The 16,550-nt window shown below is 44.7% G+C and overlaps 4 protein-coding genes across 4 annotated transcripts; 2 read left to right on the forward strand and 2 right to left on the reverse strand.

Annotated features, from left to right (window-relative positions):
• Positions 1-841: 841 nt before the first annotated feature.
• On the reverse strand, positions 842-4,756 carry LOC108598114 (protein masquerade). Its single transcript, XM_017984731.1, has 7 exons — positions 4,477-4,756; positions 4,118-4,423; positions 3,485-3,640; positions 2,513-3,424; positions 1,557-2,460; positions 1,224-1,501; positions 842-1,164 (listed from the first exon to the last, which is right to left on the reverse strand). The coding sequence occupies exons 1-7, from the start codon at positions 4,754-4,756 to the stop codon at positions 842-844; spliced, it is 3,159 nt and encodes a 1,052-aa protein (XP_017840220.1).
• A 4,224-nt stretch (positions 4,757-8,980) lies between these two features.
• On the forward strand, positions 8,981-11,563 carry LOC108599739 (ero1-like protein). The gene is made up of 4 exons (XM_017986747.1): positions 8,981-9,467; positions 9,527-9,793; positions 10,216-10,898; positions 10,954-11,563. Exons 1-4 carry the CDS (start codon positions 9,312-9,314, stop codon positions 11,312-11,314), a joined length of 1,467 nt encoding a protein of 488 aa, XP_017842236.1. The 5' UTR covers positions 8,981-9,311; the 3' UTR covers positions 11,315-11,563.
• A 355-nt stretch (positions 11,564-11,918) lies between these two features.
• On the forward strand, positions 11,919-12,824 carry LOC108598113 (cilia- and flagella-associated protein 298). Its single transcript, XM_017984730.1, has 3 exons — positions 11,919-12,293; positions 12,346-12,732; positions 12,816-12,824. Exons 1-3 carry the CDS (start codon positions 11,919-11,921, stop codon positions 12,822-12,824), a joined length of 771 nt encoding a protein of 256 aa, XP_017840219.1.
• Positions 12,825-12,853: 29 nt separating this feature from the next.
• On the reverse strand, positions 12,854-16,511 carry LOC108599744. Its single transcript, XM_017986754.1, is given in 6 exon segments — positions 12,854-13,977; positions 14,035-14,329; positions 14,617-14,783; positions 14,842-15,044; positions 15,103-15,187; positions 15,386-16,511. Coding segments are annotated over 6 exon segments (1,635 nt in total). The 5' UTR covers positions 15,797-16,511; the 3' UTR covers positions 12,854-13,503.
• Positions 16,512-16,550: the final 39 nt, after the last annotated feature.

Here is a 16,550-nt window from a genome sequence, read left to right on the forward strand (position 1 = left end):
GACGAACTTCTGTTGCTGGCTCGCCGCCTGGACAGCTCGAGAACCCTTTTGTGCAGCGATCGACCAAACGAACGAACGAGCGGCGATCCGCTTTCGTTTTCTTCCAAGGGAAACGTCTGCGAAGAAAAACATGCAACATAAAATCACGCGTCGAAAGGGTTAAAAACACAGCAGCAAGAAAAAAACACAAAGCAGTGACTGCGACTGCGACTGCGCCGCTGACTGCGCTGCTGGCATTGGCGCTACCTGTTTAGACTCAAGACCAAAGAGGGTAAGTTTTTCTACCAGAAATGCTCTCAACTCAAGTTCTGACGCGCTCAACAGATCTTTGAGTGCAAACTTGCGCTCCGCCTCTCTCGCGCTCGCTCTTGCAGCATCTTTTCTTGGGTGCTAAACATCCTTTTATAATCAGTTTTTTTTTTTGCTGATATTTTCCGTTAAAAAGATTGCATACATTAAAAGGATATTCTAATTACAATGCGCTGGCAGTGGCAAAAAAAAAAAGGTGCTTGGGAACTTTTCCTTGGGAATTGATTAGTTTCGTTGCGCTTTGAATTATGATGAACGAATTTGTTGTATTTTCTACCTTTTTTTTGTATATACAAAAACAGTTACAATAGGTTTTTATTAAATAAGTTTATAGAGCAGTAGTGTGTGGGGAATACTTTTAAAGATTCAAGCATATACTTGGAGCACATATGGTGTGTGTATATTTAGTTAGTTATGAGTAGATTACACTAGGATGGATGCAGTCGTTAACCCCGCTGCAATCGTAGGCCATTCCCAGCTGAGGAAATCGCTACAAGTGCGGGGTTCAATGCTCTGAATGCGCTCGCATTTACTATAAGTTGTTCACGCTAATGATCTGATTGATCCAGCCAATGAACGAGGAGACCTTCACATAGACGCCAGGCACATCCTGGCGACCGCAGCCAAAGCCCCACGACACCAGACCGGCCAGCTCAAAGAAGCCATCGTCCTGGCACACCAGCGGACCGCCGCCATCGCCCTGACAGGCATCGTGACCCTCCTCGCCGCCAGCGCAGAAGCTCGAAGCGGGCAGTATGAAGATCTTCTCCGTCACTGCGTTCACCTTGCGTATGCATTCCGTATCGCTGACTATGGGAATCTCTGCCTCACGCACGCGCAGCGGTATGGGACCAGCTATGAGTACAAAACAAGTATTTAAAGCTGTAGCTCAATTGAATTCACTCCAGGCTTACCTTCACCCATGTAGCCGTAGCCTGTAACCGTGCAGCGCTTGCCCGCCGTATGGCTGACGCCACGCGCTGGCAGACACACCAGACAGACGCCATCACGCAGCTCTGCCTGTCCATGCAGCTTCAGCAGCGCAATGTCGTTGTCCAGCGTTTGACTGTTGTGATTGTGGTGTATGTAGGTGGTGGCCACGCGTAGCGTCTGTGCACCTGGACTGCCGTACTTACGAGTCAAATCGTAGTCACCTACGCGCACATAGATGGCATCACCAGAGCGCACAATGCTGTGAGGAGAGAGAGATTAGTTGGTTGCCTTTGGGAGTTGCATGCAACACTCACTTGGTGACGCAGTGAGCCGCCGTTAGCACCCATTGCGTGCCTATGAGCGCCGCACCACACAGATATTGATTCAATGAGTTGATGAGCGCCACTTGCCAGCACCACTCGCCATTCTCGCCATCCTCACCACCCACCACACGCGCACGGCGTCTGCTATAGTTCGACTGCAGCTGCGCCAGATTGCGCTGATAGTAGTCCGGATAGACGACAGCAGTGGGCTCGGCCTGCTCATTATACGAGCGCAGCTGATTGCTTTGCACTGCAGCGGGCTCCAGTAGATCGCCCAGCTTATCGTTATGTATTTGTATGGGCACAATGGCGGAGCCGAGCACCAGACGTTCGTTGGACTTGTTGAAGTTATTGCTAGCGCTGGGAGTGACCAGTTGACGTGCCGAGCGCTGTACGCCGTACTTAGCGCGCGCGTAGGCAACAAAGGAAAGCGCTGGCGAACTGCGTCCAGTGCGTAGTGTGCCCTTGACGCCGCATACATACTTGGAGTACACATGTGGACGTGGCGTTGTGGTGGTGCTGCTTGTGGTGCTTGGCGGCGGCGCTGTGGCTGGCGGCAGCGCAGGCTGCGGCGCAGGTCCAGGTCCATAGTAGTCTGCATAGTTGGGCGGCGGTGGAGGCAAGCCAGGCTGATAGGGATGTGCCAGCGCATGATGCGCAGGAGGCGCTGCAGGCGGCTGATTGGACATGTAGCTGGTGGGTGGATAAGGCGGTGGTGGCGCCTGCTGTGGTGGCTGCTGCGCATATGCAGGTGGTGGTCCCATGGGCGGATAGTTGAAGTAAGCGGTGTCGTTGCGTGTTTGGAACTGTTGCTTCTCCAGTATTTTGCTCTTGGGTGCGCAGCAGATTTGTCCAGAGCGCTTGCACTTAAACAGATCCGTCATTTCGGCATTTTCTGTAAAGGATTCGCTACAGTTAAGAGATTTTTAAAGACACAAACTACTTACTGAAGCAAGTGAAGCTGAGCAGGCTGACAATGCAGGAGCCGGGACATTCCTCGCGTGGATCTGGACTGGGATTGGGTATAACATAAGGTGGTGCTGTAGGCGCGTGTGTTGGTGGAGGCGTAGGTGGTGGCAATTTGGGCTTGGGAGCGCCGGCACGTGAATTGTCACAGCACACAGAGCCCTTGGAGCAAGTTGTAGGCGTGGAGACCAGCACAGAGGGACGCTCACAGAAGGCGGCCATTATGTTGAGCAGACAGAAGCCTGGACAACGCTGTATGGGCGGTGGCGACTGCGGTGGCGCTGGTCCAGAACTGGGCGAGTTCAATGTGCTCTCGGCAAAGCTAATAATCTGTGAAAGGAAATCTCCACCGCCGCCGCCGCCGCCAGATGCAGCAGGTGGTGCTGGGGCTGGTGGTGGTGAAGCTGGACGCGCTGGCTTTGTTGCAGGTTTGCTGGCAATTTTGGTTGCGGGCTTGCTGGACGGCGGTGTCTTGGCAGGCGTGGCTGACTCTGAGGCGCTGCCGGTTACACAGCAGCTGCCTTCGCCAGGACAAAAGGCTTCCGAATCGATGTCATCGCAGAAAATAGCAAAGATGCCGTTCATGCATTCGCCTTCGCACTCCTTCAGCACTTGGCCCTGACCAGCTTCCGTCTTGAGTTTGTTATTGGCAGACTGCTCTTCATTTTCATCCTCCTCCTCATCCTCATCTTCCTCAGCGGCAGCCTCAGTGGTCGTTGTTGATGCAGGCTTCTTATGCTTGTTGGGTTTGTTTTGGGCGCTGTTGTTGTTCGTCTTGGTGCGCGCTGGCTCCGCCGTAGTGCTGGTTGTACTTGTTGTAGTTGAGCTGCTGCTGGATTTGTTAACCGTAGACTTGACTGTAGTTTGATTGCTCTTCAGATTGCCCATGTGCTCTGTAATGCAAAGACAAGGTATAAAATAATGTTAGCCAACGCCTTTTGAGCTCAACTTACTTGCAGGTATATAAATATCCTTGGGCAGCTTAGTATTGGCATATTCGTCCAGGGAGACGCAGCATTTGGTGCCCTCCTTGCAGAGTCCACTACTGGTTAAGTAAGCCTCACAGTACTCGGCTATGCGATCCGCCACACAGACGCCAGTGCAGTTTTCTAAACAAAACAAAATAAACAATGATAAAAAATTACCAAATGCATAAAAGTATTTATAGATAATAACATTGTATTCAAATTAGCTTTAAGCTTGTTATTAGTTTCTAAGTATCCTATTATATTAGCATATTTAACTAAATATATAAATATTTAATTATCATTATATTTATAACTAACGATTCAAAAGCTGGCAGTTGATATATAGAAAAACAACGTTGAAGCTTTTTGAACACTTAATAAAATTGTATAAAAAATCTTCTGAAATTAATTTTAAAACTATAGCAAAATTAGATATTTCATAAGTACAGCCAAGTGTAATAAATTAGTATTAAAAAGGTAATTAGTTTTTTATTTGTCTGCTGACATACAAAAATGTTACAAACCCCATAGACTTTCATAAAATTTTAAAACGTTTAAAACTTACTTTAAATAGAAACTAAAATATATTTGATTTATATAACTTTTAGTTACACTCACTATTTTCATCAGTCGCTTTATTGGCTTCCTCCTTATCCTTGGGCTTGCCTGTGCTGGATTTTTTGGTGGTGCTGGGCTTCTTGCTTGTGGTTGTAGTAGTGGCAGCTGTGGTGCTTGCCGGACGCTTGGGCTGCGGCTTTGGCTTGGGTTTGGGCGTTGTGCTGGTCGTCGTTGTGGTGCGCTTGGTGGTGCTCGTTGTAGCTGCTGTGGTGCTGCGCTGTGTGGTGCTACTTGCAGTTGTGGAGCTGCTTGTTGTTATCCTGGGCGTTGTGGCGGGCGGCGTGCGCAAGGCAGTGGCGTTTTTGCCTACATCAAAGCGCATTTAATAAAATATTTAAAGATTTATTAGAAGCTCTTACCTGGCGCACTTTCAATGCAGCACTTCATGCTGGGCGAGGGGCAGGGCACATCGTCGAGCACCTCGTAGCAGATGAGCGTGGCTAGCGTGTGGACGCATACACCCGGACAATCCTTGGCATCCGCCGTGCTTGTTATGGTGTCCAGCAATCCGGACAGAAAGCTGCCAGCCAAGGACTCATCCTGAGCCTGCACAGACGCACAGACGAGCAGCATACTCAGTCCGAGTGTGTAAAATAGTTGGTGATTGCTTCTGGGCATGTTGTTGTAGTTATTAAACATTGCTCTTGGTTTTTTGTGTGTGTGTCAGCAGCTGCTCATCGCTGCTGGAAGAATCTGTATGACATAGAAAGAGAGAGAGAGAGAGAGAATTAAGAAATTAATGCTGGCATCAGTTCAAGTGAAAGTCGTAACGGTTAACTGAGTCATGTAGTAACCCCGACGGCCTGTGACGTAACAAAAGATCAACAGCAACATCAACGGCTGCAAGTTGAGTCAAAAGTGCTGATGAGCTAAGATCATTGGCCTAGAAAGCGCTCATGATCAGTGCCACACAAATGTTGCAAGTGGCCAAGTGATAAGCGGCAAACAAGTTGCTTGGCCATAAAAACCAGTTATTGGCAGCACAACTCGTCTGGGAGTTGGGAGCTGCTAGCTGGTAGCTCTGGTTCTGTGACAGGTGCTGTGTGCCGTTCTGTGTGTGCGCCGCTTGTGCCCGATTTCAATATTACGTATACGTATTTGGGGGGAGTGCCTGTCAGTCGGCATGTGTGTGCGTGTGTGTGTGTGTGAGCATTCCCATGACCGTAACGGGCACACACGAAAACTTTAGAATTCTGCTGTATTTGGGTTGCGGCACCCAGAAAAGAAAATAAATGTAAAGTTGTGTTGGCCAAAACGACAAAACGAGTTTGGCTGCAAAACTATTTGGCTTCTTTAAATATGGCATAAGCCTTCCGAAATGTTGGTCAACTTGTTAAGCCCAATTAACATTAAATATATAAAAATGCTACGCACTAGTAGTAGTATCGCTGCTAATGAAATAGAAAGTATCAAGTATCCAAGTATCAAGAAAAATGAAACCTTGCCCGCGCATGCGCATAAGTATCTCGTTAAAAGATCTTTTAGCGAAAGTGCAGTTAAGAGAGTTGACTAACATTTTGACAATGGACAATTCCAGCTCAATTACAAATTGTTGTCGCTCGCTACAATCCGCCCCGAGCGCTTTCTCGGTACAAACCGGAAATTTCTTAAAGACTTGAAACTATTTTCAAATAGTTATTAAACAAATGCTTGCTGGGAAAGTGACGCTAAACAATTTCCAGAAGAACACAAATTACAGCAAACGCAGCTGGGCAGCCAGCACGCATTTTAGGTCAGAACTCTCTTCCTCGCGCCCTCTCGCTCTAACAAAGCTGTGGGTATCGCACGCCTACGCCTATGCCTTTATGAATACCAAGTCCGGCACCAAAAACACACCAAAAGTGGGTCAGATGCATAAGGCGCGACGACGACACGTTCGTTCTCCCGTTCCACACTTCTTCGCTGTCACAACTCTTAGCTTGGCATGCGAATTATGCGCTCTTCTTCTTCTACTGCTGCTGCTGCTGGTGTCGAAACTTGAAGCCAACATTTGCTAAGCACACACAGAGCAAATGAAAGAATTTCTTTCATTGGTGCCATAACAAACAGCAACAGAAACAGAAACACGAAATTCAAATGACGATCGAACGGTTTACATTAACGGTAAATGACGGGTGTTGGAGACACACACGCACACATACACACATTTATACGCTGGTAAGTATCTAACGTAGTAGTTGGTCACTGTGGCTCAATTTGCAAATGCTTGACGTTTTGTTCTTGTTTTATTTGTTTTTATTCTCTTTTCATTTTTAGCACTTCCATTAAAGTCCCGCGACACACACACACACAGAGACATATGCACACATACAGTTGCAATCAAGACGCCAACAGACTTTGGCTTTGGGGCACACGAACAAGTTAAGCGACTTCTTCATAAATTCTTTGCCTCAGTTCTTTTTTAACTTAATTTGTAGTAACGGTAACAACAGCCACATATGTATATATAACTGTAAACAGGACAGTAACTTGCATAGACATGCAGGAATGCAGTCCCCCCTCTTTTGATGTTTGTCTGTCTGCATATGCAAAGCTCCTCACACACACACACACACACACTCAGCCTCTTGCAGTTTAATAGATCAAACAAACAAAGCGTAGCTAACGCACCGTTTTCTGTTTTGTATGCCTGTTGCGGTTGGCGACTGCACCTTGCGAAAGCCAGAAGTAAACTGACCAATGCTCAAGGTTCTCAGCAGTTGGTAAGCCAGCGACGCAGCCGCCGTCGCCGCGTCGGCCAAGGCCATGGAGAAAGTGAGCAAAAGAAACGTTTCGAAGCAACTGGCTGAGAGCGCACGCGCTTCAGTCTCTCGCGCTCTCTCGCCACCTGTTTACCTGTTGACCGACGGTAGTCTGTTTACAGCCGACAATAAATGTCCTCACAGAGCAAGGACAACGACAACTATTTGCGTTTTGACAGCTGTAATCATTGCCACTTAACATAACTATTACTTTATTATTGTTCGTTTGCACTTACAAATGCATTTTATATTGGCTGTGCGAAACTGAACCCCCGGAGTGTGCCCACTTAGCGGATTAGCTGTGAACTCGCAACCTTTCTGGCCAGCGATCCTTGTTAATCAGTTTTCTGCGCATTTGCGCATCTTTCTCAGCTCTTAGTTATGCAAATCTCAAGTGCCGGGGCCACGTTGCACATTTTGGAAATCAGTCAGGCAACATATGCAAATTTACCTTTTTCGCAAGTCAGCGCCGCAGGATATTTGCAGCTCTCAGGATATCTGCATGCAAATCCGCTTTGTGCGAGCTGTTGACGTTTCTCTGTTGTCAAACATTGTAAAATGCAATTATGAGTGCATAAATCTATTGAGCGTCTTGCAAAGGTTGCCCAAAATTTGCATATGGGCTGGGAAAATTGCATAATCCCTGCGCTAAGCCTCGGTTATGTGGTTTAGCATATAACTAGAGTATAATTAGTTGTAGTTATTTGCCTTTCTTGGCTTAATTAGCTCTGGCATGCAGACTAACGCCCCACACACAGCAACGGGTATCCTTAAAAAGGACATCTTTTTGAGCATTGAGTAGGCTCACGGATGTTCCCAGGCTCAGAAAAGCCGCATCTTTGCCCTTGCTGGCAAACTCTTCTCAAGACAAACTTCACACGACAGGCTCACATTGAAATTTGAATAAAACGCTGCATAAAAAATTGAAAGTGGTAAAAAAAGTGAAAAAAATGCCAAAAAAAAAATCGTGAAAAAAACTTATTTATCATTCTATGCGTGCCGTGTGAGTATTTTATACCTGAGCGAATAGATAAGTCTGCGCGCAGAGCAGCGACGTCGTCTGTGTTGGTGGTGGTGGTTTCGCCAACAGGATTTCGTCCTGCGTATGCAAATCATAAGTCGAGGCGGCGTCCGTGATGATTCCTTTTCAATTTGAACAATGCCGAGGGTCGCCCTGGTCCTGTCCTTTGGCCACACATGTTTGTGTCTGCGTTTTTTATACATTAATCGTCCTATTTAAAAAAAATTGATTAAACCCTTTTCTTATGTACACTTTTTTTTAGTCGATTTTTCCTCGATTTCGTTTGCGTTTGCTTGTGTGTTTTTTATTTGCTCATCCCGTTGTAGTGATTTCACTTTTTCGTGAGAACTGTGATAATAAGAATGCATAATAGATGCAGCAATCTTAAGATAACGGGATAGCAGATGATAGTAGAATGTATGTATATAAATAAATTGCGCTTAAAAGCTGCTGATGGCAAGATTACAGAAAAAGGTTAAGACAATGGCTAAGATATTTTTATGCTTAAAAAAGTATAAGAACAATACAAAATGTTTATGTATTAGTGTTAGATTAAGAAATTTTTTAACTTGCTGAACTTGGGTTTAAACAGCTTTATTAGCCACATCATTTTTGATCAAAATTATCATTTGATTGTGGTTATTGCTCGTATTGTTTAACTATTTAGTACCCAAGGCGATTTATGTTCAATAATTGTACCCGCTTACCCTCATCCCTTAAGCAGCGAAGCATCATAAACGCTTCACCCCTCCTTGAGGTTTCTGATCTGATTTGAGGATAGCAAGAGCAGAGATCAATTTGCATATTAAGGATCATAAAGATGACGGTGTCAGAGGGTTTGTCATGGGAACAAAAGATGCATTTGACGTCAAAGAATAGATGGAAATCAATATTTGAGGTAATTAATTAACAGCATCAAAAAAACCAACAACAATATTAACATTTAGCAATCAATTGTAGACAATTCAATATAATCGGAATTTAAATTGATTTCTAGAAATTTATGCAGCATGAGAGCAAAATATTAGCGAATACGGGAACGGAGTTTTCATCTAACTTAATTTCAATTTACTTGTTTAAGTAAAATATAGAATAGTGAAAGCTGTTTTATGTTTGAAATTTCCATCTACACAAAATCAATGTTGTACTAAAATGAATCGTTTCAAATTTAGCGGCTTCTTGTAAATTCTGGTTCCGTGTGGAGGTCGGATGATTGCATATTAAATATCGAAAGTCGCTGTGTGATAGAGAAAGCAATAATGTTCGCTCTAAAGAGCTAGTTTCAATGAACAATGAACGTGTGTGTGACAGCCCTGCCTATTCATTTTTACGTGTCCAAAATCAGCTGGGCCAAAAATAAATAAATAACTGTAATTTGGTCGAAGCTACTAGCAGTTAAAGCGCAGCCACTTACATAGAACAAGCACTAACAATGACGACACAAGCACCGCGGAGAGTGCGGCGTAAGCTAGTGACCACGAGCTTCTTAGTATTGGGATTAGCTATATTAGTATATTGGGCGGATTTAACAGGCGGCTACTTTGCAGCTTTCGATGAAGCGGAGACAAATAAAAACTGTTTCTGTGAGGTGAGTGAAAGTGCGACATGCTGCAACAATATGATATCTAATGAAATTCTTTGTAATAGCTGGAGGGCTCCATCAACGATTGCAGCTGTGATGTGGACACAGTGGATCATTTTAACAATATGAAAGTCTATCCACGCCTGCAAAGTTTACTGGTGAAGAATTTCTTTCGCTTTTACAAAGTAAATCTGAAGCAAGAATGCCCCTTCTGGCCGGACGACAGTCGCTGCGCCATACGCTTCTGCCAGGTGCAAAACTGCGAGGATAAAGCCATACCAGAAGGCATGAAGGAAAAGGCTGAGCACAGAGAAAAGGCGGCATCATTCAAGGTAGGTTGAAACGTTGCACGTAGCATAGTTCTCAAGTGGCGCACTATCAACTAATACTTTCGCTAAATAACTGATAACAGTGAGGTAAATTGCGTTCCCTGACAAAACAACTTTATTTATTATTATCTGTGAGCTTAATGAATGAAATCGTGTTGTTGTTGTAGAGGCTACTGTCAGTTAATTCTGGGATAGCTGACGTGGCTTTGAAATACGCACGATATCCATCGAGTATACGCCCCCTTAAAATACGATTCAGAGTTTGCATTGCCTTGTTCCACTTATCTCAACTATTTCTGCCATGTCTTTTAAAGAAGTTAATTGAACTCAAGCACAGCTGGCACACGCCAGGCTGAGATGTTTACACAGTTGCTCTTGCTTGCGTCTCTTTTGTATCTAGTTTAAATTCATTTTGCATTTTGCAGTACACACGCGAGGCACAAGTGGATCGAGGCTGTTCAGATGTTGAAGACTTTGACAGCGCTTTGGGCTTTCTGGACACCAGCATAAGCGACCAGGCGCATCGAGAGTTTGAGCTCTGGGCTAAGCATGATGAGGCTGAGGAGGACTTTTGTATTGTTGATGATCATGATGTGGACGCACAGTATGTTGATCTGTTGCTCAATCCGGAGCGCTATACAGGCTATCGTGGCGACTCGGCTCATCGCATCTGGAAGAGCATTTATCTGGAAAACTGTTTTGGCGGCAACAATCAATCATCCAATAAGTTTTCGAGCTTTGTGCCGCATTTAGATTTACGAAATTTATGTGTGGAGCAGCGCGCCTTTTATCGCATTATCTCTGGTCTGCACTCCAGTATCAATATACACCTGTGCTCCAAGTATTTGCTGTCCGAGTCAAAGGATTTCCTTGATCCTCAAGGCATCTGGGGAGCCAACGTAAAGGAGTTTATGCGGCGTTTTAGTCCAGAAACTACATCCGGCGAAGGACCGCATTGGCTGCGTAATCTTTACTTTATATATCTGGTGGAGTTACGCGCCTTGGCCAAAGCTGCGCCATATCTACGCCGCGAGGACTACTACACAGGCATAGCAGAGGAGGATGAAGAAGTCAAGCTGGCCATAAATGATATGCTGTCGATTATAGAGTCAGTAGCATTGCATTCTTTAGCGGTAGCACAACTAATTATATTTTTTTTACAGATCTTTTCAATCACACTTTAATGAGAACGCGCTGTTTAGCAGTGGCATTGCTTCTATCAAGTTCAAGAATGATTATAAGGAAAAGTTCCGTAATATATCTAGAATTATGGACTGCGTGGGCTGTGACAAGTGCAAGCTTTGGGGCAAGCTGCAAACGCAAGGCCTAGGAACAGCGCTCAAAATACTCTACTCCGAGAAGCTGCAATCGGCCACGGAGAGCGGCCTGTGGGACAAGCCGCATATTGAAGCAGATCCCATATTCAGACTAAGCCGCACAGAAATTGTGGCTTTGTTCAATGCCTTTGGCAGATTATCCACCAGCATATACGAAATGGAAAACTTTCGACGTGTTCTGAGGTAGCCCGAACATATGGAAAGGCCAGGGAAAGGGCATGAATCCATTTCGCTGCACTAGAGTTAAACAAAGGCACCAAGGCTGCATACATCTAGTTAACCTCCAGGCACACATGGACTATTTATTATGGAATTTATTTCCGGTTTCCCTCCAATTGCAAACTCCATTAACAGCAGCAGCAGCAATAAGCGCCGGAGCAACCACAGAAGCTGCTAGCTTTGTAAATAATTAATAAAATATTCAATTTGAAGGCTACTGGTACTTTGAAAGCAAATCAATCCCCCTTAAGACAGGTGTTTAATGTATATTTAGAGTATATATTTATTTATTGTCAACTATGCAACTATTATTAGTTTATCGTAAGGCACTTAATCAAAACAAACAACAAAAATAAATAACAAATTTGTGCAATGAGTCAAACAGACTGTCAACCAAGCGTTAAGTTATAGATCAAACAAGTCTGGCGTTGCTATGCCTACTAAGCTATATATAATTAACTGCTGTAAATATGTTTATAACTACGCTTAGCAACCGTAGCATTTTAAACAATTGTCGGCAAACACAAAACGTTAAAGTAACTGAAAGTAAAGCTGTTCAAACTTTGAGCAAAATGGTTATCCTACATGTAAAGCACGGCGATGAGAATCTGTTTCTCTACGAGACCAGCGTCAGCAACAAAACCGATGTTGTGATACGTGAGCTGGTGGCTGTTTACAATGGACGTTTGAAGATTCAGCGCCTGTGCATGGAGATTGAGGAGCTGGCGGAACATGGCACTATGCTGCCCCAGGAAATGATTGGACTGAACGATGATCAGATTGAAGAGCTTAAGCTAACCGATGTGTGGGCTGAAAAGTGTATTCCAATGGGTGGCTTTAACTTCAACAAGGATCCGCTGCTGCGTCGCAACGGACGCCAGCCCAATGAGCACATGTGCAAGGTGCTGGCGAATGCTATGACTGATGCCAAGGCTATGATAGATAAGGTAAGCAACTGTTGCTTAGCTGCAGTCTAATACCTTAACTTTGTTTTTATAGAAATTAGTGAAAGATGCAAAGCCGCTTAAGCTGAAGGATGTGGAGGAGGCTTTGAACATACTGCGTGGCGCTGTTACTATTGTGTATCCCATGAAGCTGCCACCGCATGATACTATACAAATGGAGTTTGCCAATATGGAGGATCTGGCTGGCACACAAGCCTCCAAGGAGGTTATCGAGCCTTCGAAGGCACAGCTGTGGTTTGCTGGGCGTCAAGTGTTGCCAGGCAAGCTGCTTAGTGAGTATTTGGGCTCAAATGACAAGACCAAGGTGGTTGTTAAGTTGAATCAGCTGGGCGAGGGTCCGCCAGCGCGTGAGCAAGTCATCTCGGAGCAAGTGCGTCGTCAAATGATGGCAGATGCACATCGTCGTCAAGAGGAATTGAGGGTAAGCCAAAGAAATCAACTTTTTGCTTGTCATTTTGTAGAGAGAATTCCAAATATTTTATTATACGTTATAACTATGTATAGTGGCTATAAGTGTATATTGGTATAAACAGCTTCAAAGTTTAATCAAAAGTGTAGTTAGTCAAGCCTGCTTTGGTGCACTTCCCCGAGTTAAGCTAAACTAATAGTATAACATGCTATATATATATAATAGGTATATCTGTTGTATATTGCATAGCTACGAAATCGAAAAAACTTAGGCAAAGTCGAAATGCCTTTCTTACTTTAGTAAATTGGTGTCTGCAGTTAAGTTAGGTTCGCGTACTTGTAAATACTATGTACTAAAAGTAAATGCAGTTGCCCAAAAATGTTGGTGCTGTGTTCCCAGTTTGGTTAAAACCCGAAGGCTTTGAGTTTGGTTCAGCAGACTCTTGCGCTATTTCGTTTGTTAGTTCTGGCGAATTGTTCGTTGGTTTGACAGTTGTATAAATGCAGATTGTCGAAGGCACATCAACTGAACCAAATTGTGTTGTGGGGCTGTTCGCAAAATCTCTCTAGGCAGAGATTGATAAAGCTCTTGAGTATTAAAATTGTTACTAATTAGAGTTATCTAGCAGAGAACTAAAGAGTGCTATCGTTGTTGAGTTTTACTAAAAGTTGAGGTAAATAGCGCTGAGTAGAAAGTAAATTCAGTTTCCATTGTTTGAGAGTAAAGATTGCTAAGTGTTTGGGTTTGGGAGCAGTTTGTAGCTTAAGTCGTTGCTAACTTGGCTTAGAGTATAACCAGTGGCTTCTCTGGCACATCGCATTTGGCTGCCTTTTCATCTTCATCCTCTACCAAATATTGCGCACTATTGTCCGTTGGACTCAAGGGTATCAGCGACTTGGTGCTGCCAATCATTTCATGCGTCTCCAAGCGTATTTCCTGCTCTATTACTAGCATCTCTTCACCGCCCTCAGCTGCAGCGCCCTGCTGCTCCAAGTCGACTGCATCATCGTCCGTATCGTACACTTGATCAGGCTGTGTGTTGGCCTTGGCATTGCCAAAGACATCATCATCGGAATCCTCACCAGCGCACACACAACGCATCTTGGCATCGTCGCCCACCTTTACGGACTTGGTTATAATACACAGCGATATGGAGGATATAACAAACAGCACTATGGGCAAAATTAGTGACACCAGCAGCTCTCTGTACACTTTGTCCAGATCATAGCGTGCGACCACAAACTCCACATTGGTATCCTTAAATGCAAATATTAAAAGCTGTTGCTAGGAAATTTGATAGCTTTGCTAGCTTACCTTGTTGTAGTAGCATTGGTAGCGTGACTGTGCCGTATTGTTGTCGCCATCGCTGCCATAGCGCGCCACAAAGTCCTTGCACTCGCCACGCAGCGTATTAACGCAGCCCTCCAGATTAATAAAGAGTTTCTTCCAGGGGTATATGGTCAGATTAGCCTGATTGGGCAGGAACTTTTGCTCGGAATCCACAGCGCGTGTGCTGTTGTCATAGATGGCCCAGAACTGTGTAAAGTTCATAAATGGCGCTGGCAGCGTCTCATGCTCTAGTAAGGTGCCGTTAATACAGTCCGTGGCGCTGTAGGGCAAATAAAAATTGTATAAGTGTTTGGTCTTAGAACTACAAATACAAATACACAGCTTTTCTAACTTTACTCAACATTAACCTTTGGCCTTTGCTTAATTCCAACAGCTGGACATTTCTCTGACTCATTTTTATGTGCACATATTATACAAAATTTTAAGTTAGCCGTAATGCTTGCGGTTGAATATATATGATTGGCTTTCTATGCATTTAATACGTATCCGCACCGTGTGGCTTATACTAATTATTGAGCTGCTCTAATTGTTTTAAGTTGCGCTTACGTGATGCGATTGTCCGATTCACGCGTAACTGTCGCACAGTTGGTCAGCAGATTGCCATCGTCCTCCTTCCAAATCTCGGTGGGATTAATGCGCACGCCATGCTCCTTGCCACGCGCCTCATTGAAGGCCACTGCGCTCTCACAGTCGGCGGTAATAAGATTGTCCTCCTGCAAGTGTCTGAGTTCTAAAGTACGGCAGTTAAGCATTCAGCAAACAGAAACTTACATGCATAATAAGCGTATTGACGTTGGTGGTGGTGATGCGTGAGCAGTAGCGATCGCAGCTGAAGGGTCGCTTAATCTTGGTGCAGTGCACGCCGTGGCATTCGAAGAAGCCATTCAGCTTGGTATTATCCTTGGCAGAGTTTATCGTAGGCCCATCCGGCTTGTGATGGCATAAAAAGAACTCGGACATGTTCTTGCAATGACCTGTGCATAAGGCAAAGTTAGTAAATCATTTAAAGTTTGCTTGGTATTAACCACTTGCCATTGGAGCAGTTGAAAACGCCGCGTATGTTGTTGCAAACGGTGCCATTGTTGCAGTTGAACTTGTTCAGGCGATTCAGGTCAATCTGTTAAATAGGTTAAAGTGCGAAATAAATAAATAGTTTAGCTAATGCATATTTAAAAGGATCGTAAACCAAACTGGCGTCGCGTTTATGTCAATAACACTGAGTTGGGGGCGTTTACTGTGTGCGTCAGCTAAGCACACAACCAAGTGCTAGCAGTGTGGGTGTGGGTCTGGTCTGGGGGTTGTGGGCAACACTTACCATGGCGCAGGAAGTATTTGCTATACGGCTACAGTTGTTTAGCTGTATATCCGTCCCATTGCGACGCACCACTGAGTGTATTTGTGGGCAGAAGCCGCTGGTTCTGGTCAGACACCATTCGCCACATGAGGCCCAGGGACAATTGTTGGGCATCTGACGATCCACAGTTTGGCACATAACCGGATCCAGTTCAAAGCCCGATTTGAAGGCTCTATAGAAACTTATTAGCTTGTCTGTCGCACTTTGCTTTTGTAACAACACTTACTTGAGTGAGGGCGAGTAGATGGCCACGCTGAGATACACAATGGATACACAGGATAGCACCATGGTGAGTTGGCAGAGGCAGATGGCGCGGCAGATGCGCTTATCCTGCTCGGGTATGAGACGCGGCTTATCCTTGCGTCGCGCCATCTTTGACAGCAACAACAACAACAACAACAACAACAACGACGATGACTACGATTTCTAGTTCACAATTTACGACTTGTTGATTTCTTGTCCTGCTGCTGGTGCTGGTGTCCTGTGTCTGTCACCCTCAGCCGTTTTCAAGGTGATTGAGTTTGTTTGCAGCACTGGGCTATCACACAAATAGGGGGCGTAACTTCGATTAGTTGTGTGTGCTGAGTATTTATAGCACTTTCTGGTTTTCCAATTTTAGCAAACGTATACTTGATATAGTTTGCTTATATGCTCGATTCGTTTATTTGATTATGTTGCTAATGGGTTTTTTCTATGCTGTCGTTGTTGTTCCTGCTGCTGTTCCTGCTGATTGACTTTTGATTTGTTTTGAGGCCAAGCTCCGCGCGCTGCAATCTAACACGTCCTTCTGCTGTGCGTGCCTGAAAGAAACTGTGCTGGGAGAGAGTAGCCAGGGCTGGCAAAAGGATACGGCATTGCGCACTTTTACTTTTACTACTTTTTTCTTTTTGGTGGCAGCGAAAGCGAAAGTCGAAGCCAAAACAAACCCTTGGCTCAACAAATGTTTACCCCAAGCACTCGCTCTCTATTTCTCTTTCTCTCGCTGTCACTCTCTCCCGTTTTACCAACGCTTGCGCTCTGTTGCTGCTAGCGCAGAGCTTTCCCGCTCTCTCGCTCTTTCGCTCTCTCTCTCTTTTGCTTTCTCTCGGTCGCATGGATTTTGAATGAAACCAATTTGATTGTTTTT

The sequence above is a fragment of the Drosophila busckii genome, chromosome 3L (assembly GCF_011750605.1).
Source record: "Drosophila busckii strain San Diego stock center, stock number 13000-0081.31 chromosome 3L, ASM1175060v1, whole genome shotgun sequence".
In the NCBI taxonomy this organism is placed as follows: domain Eukaryota; kingdom Metazoa; phylum Arthropoda; class Insecta; order Diptera; family Drosophilidae; genus Drosophila; species Drosophila busckii.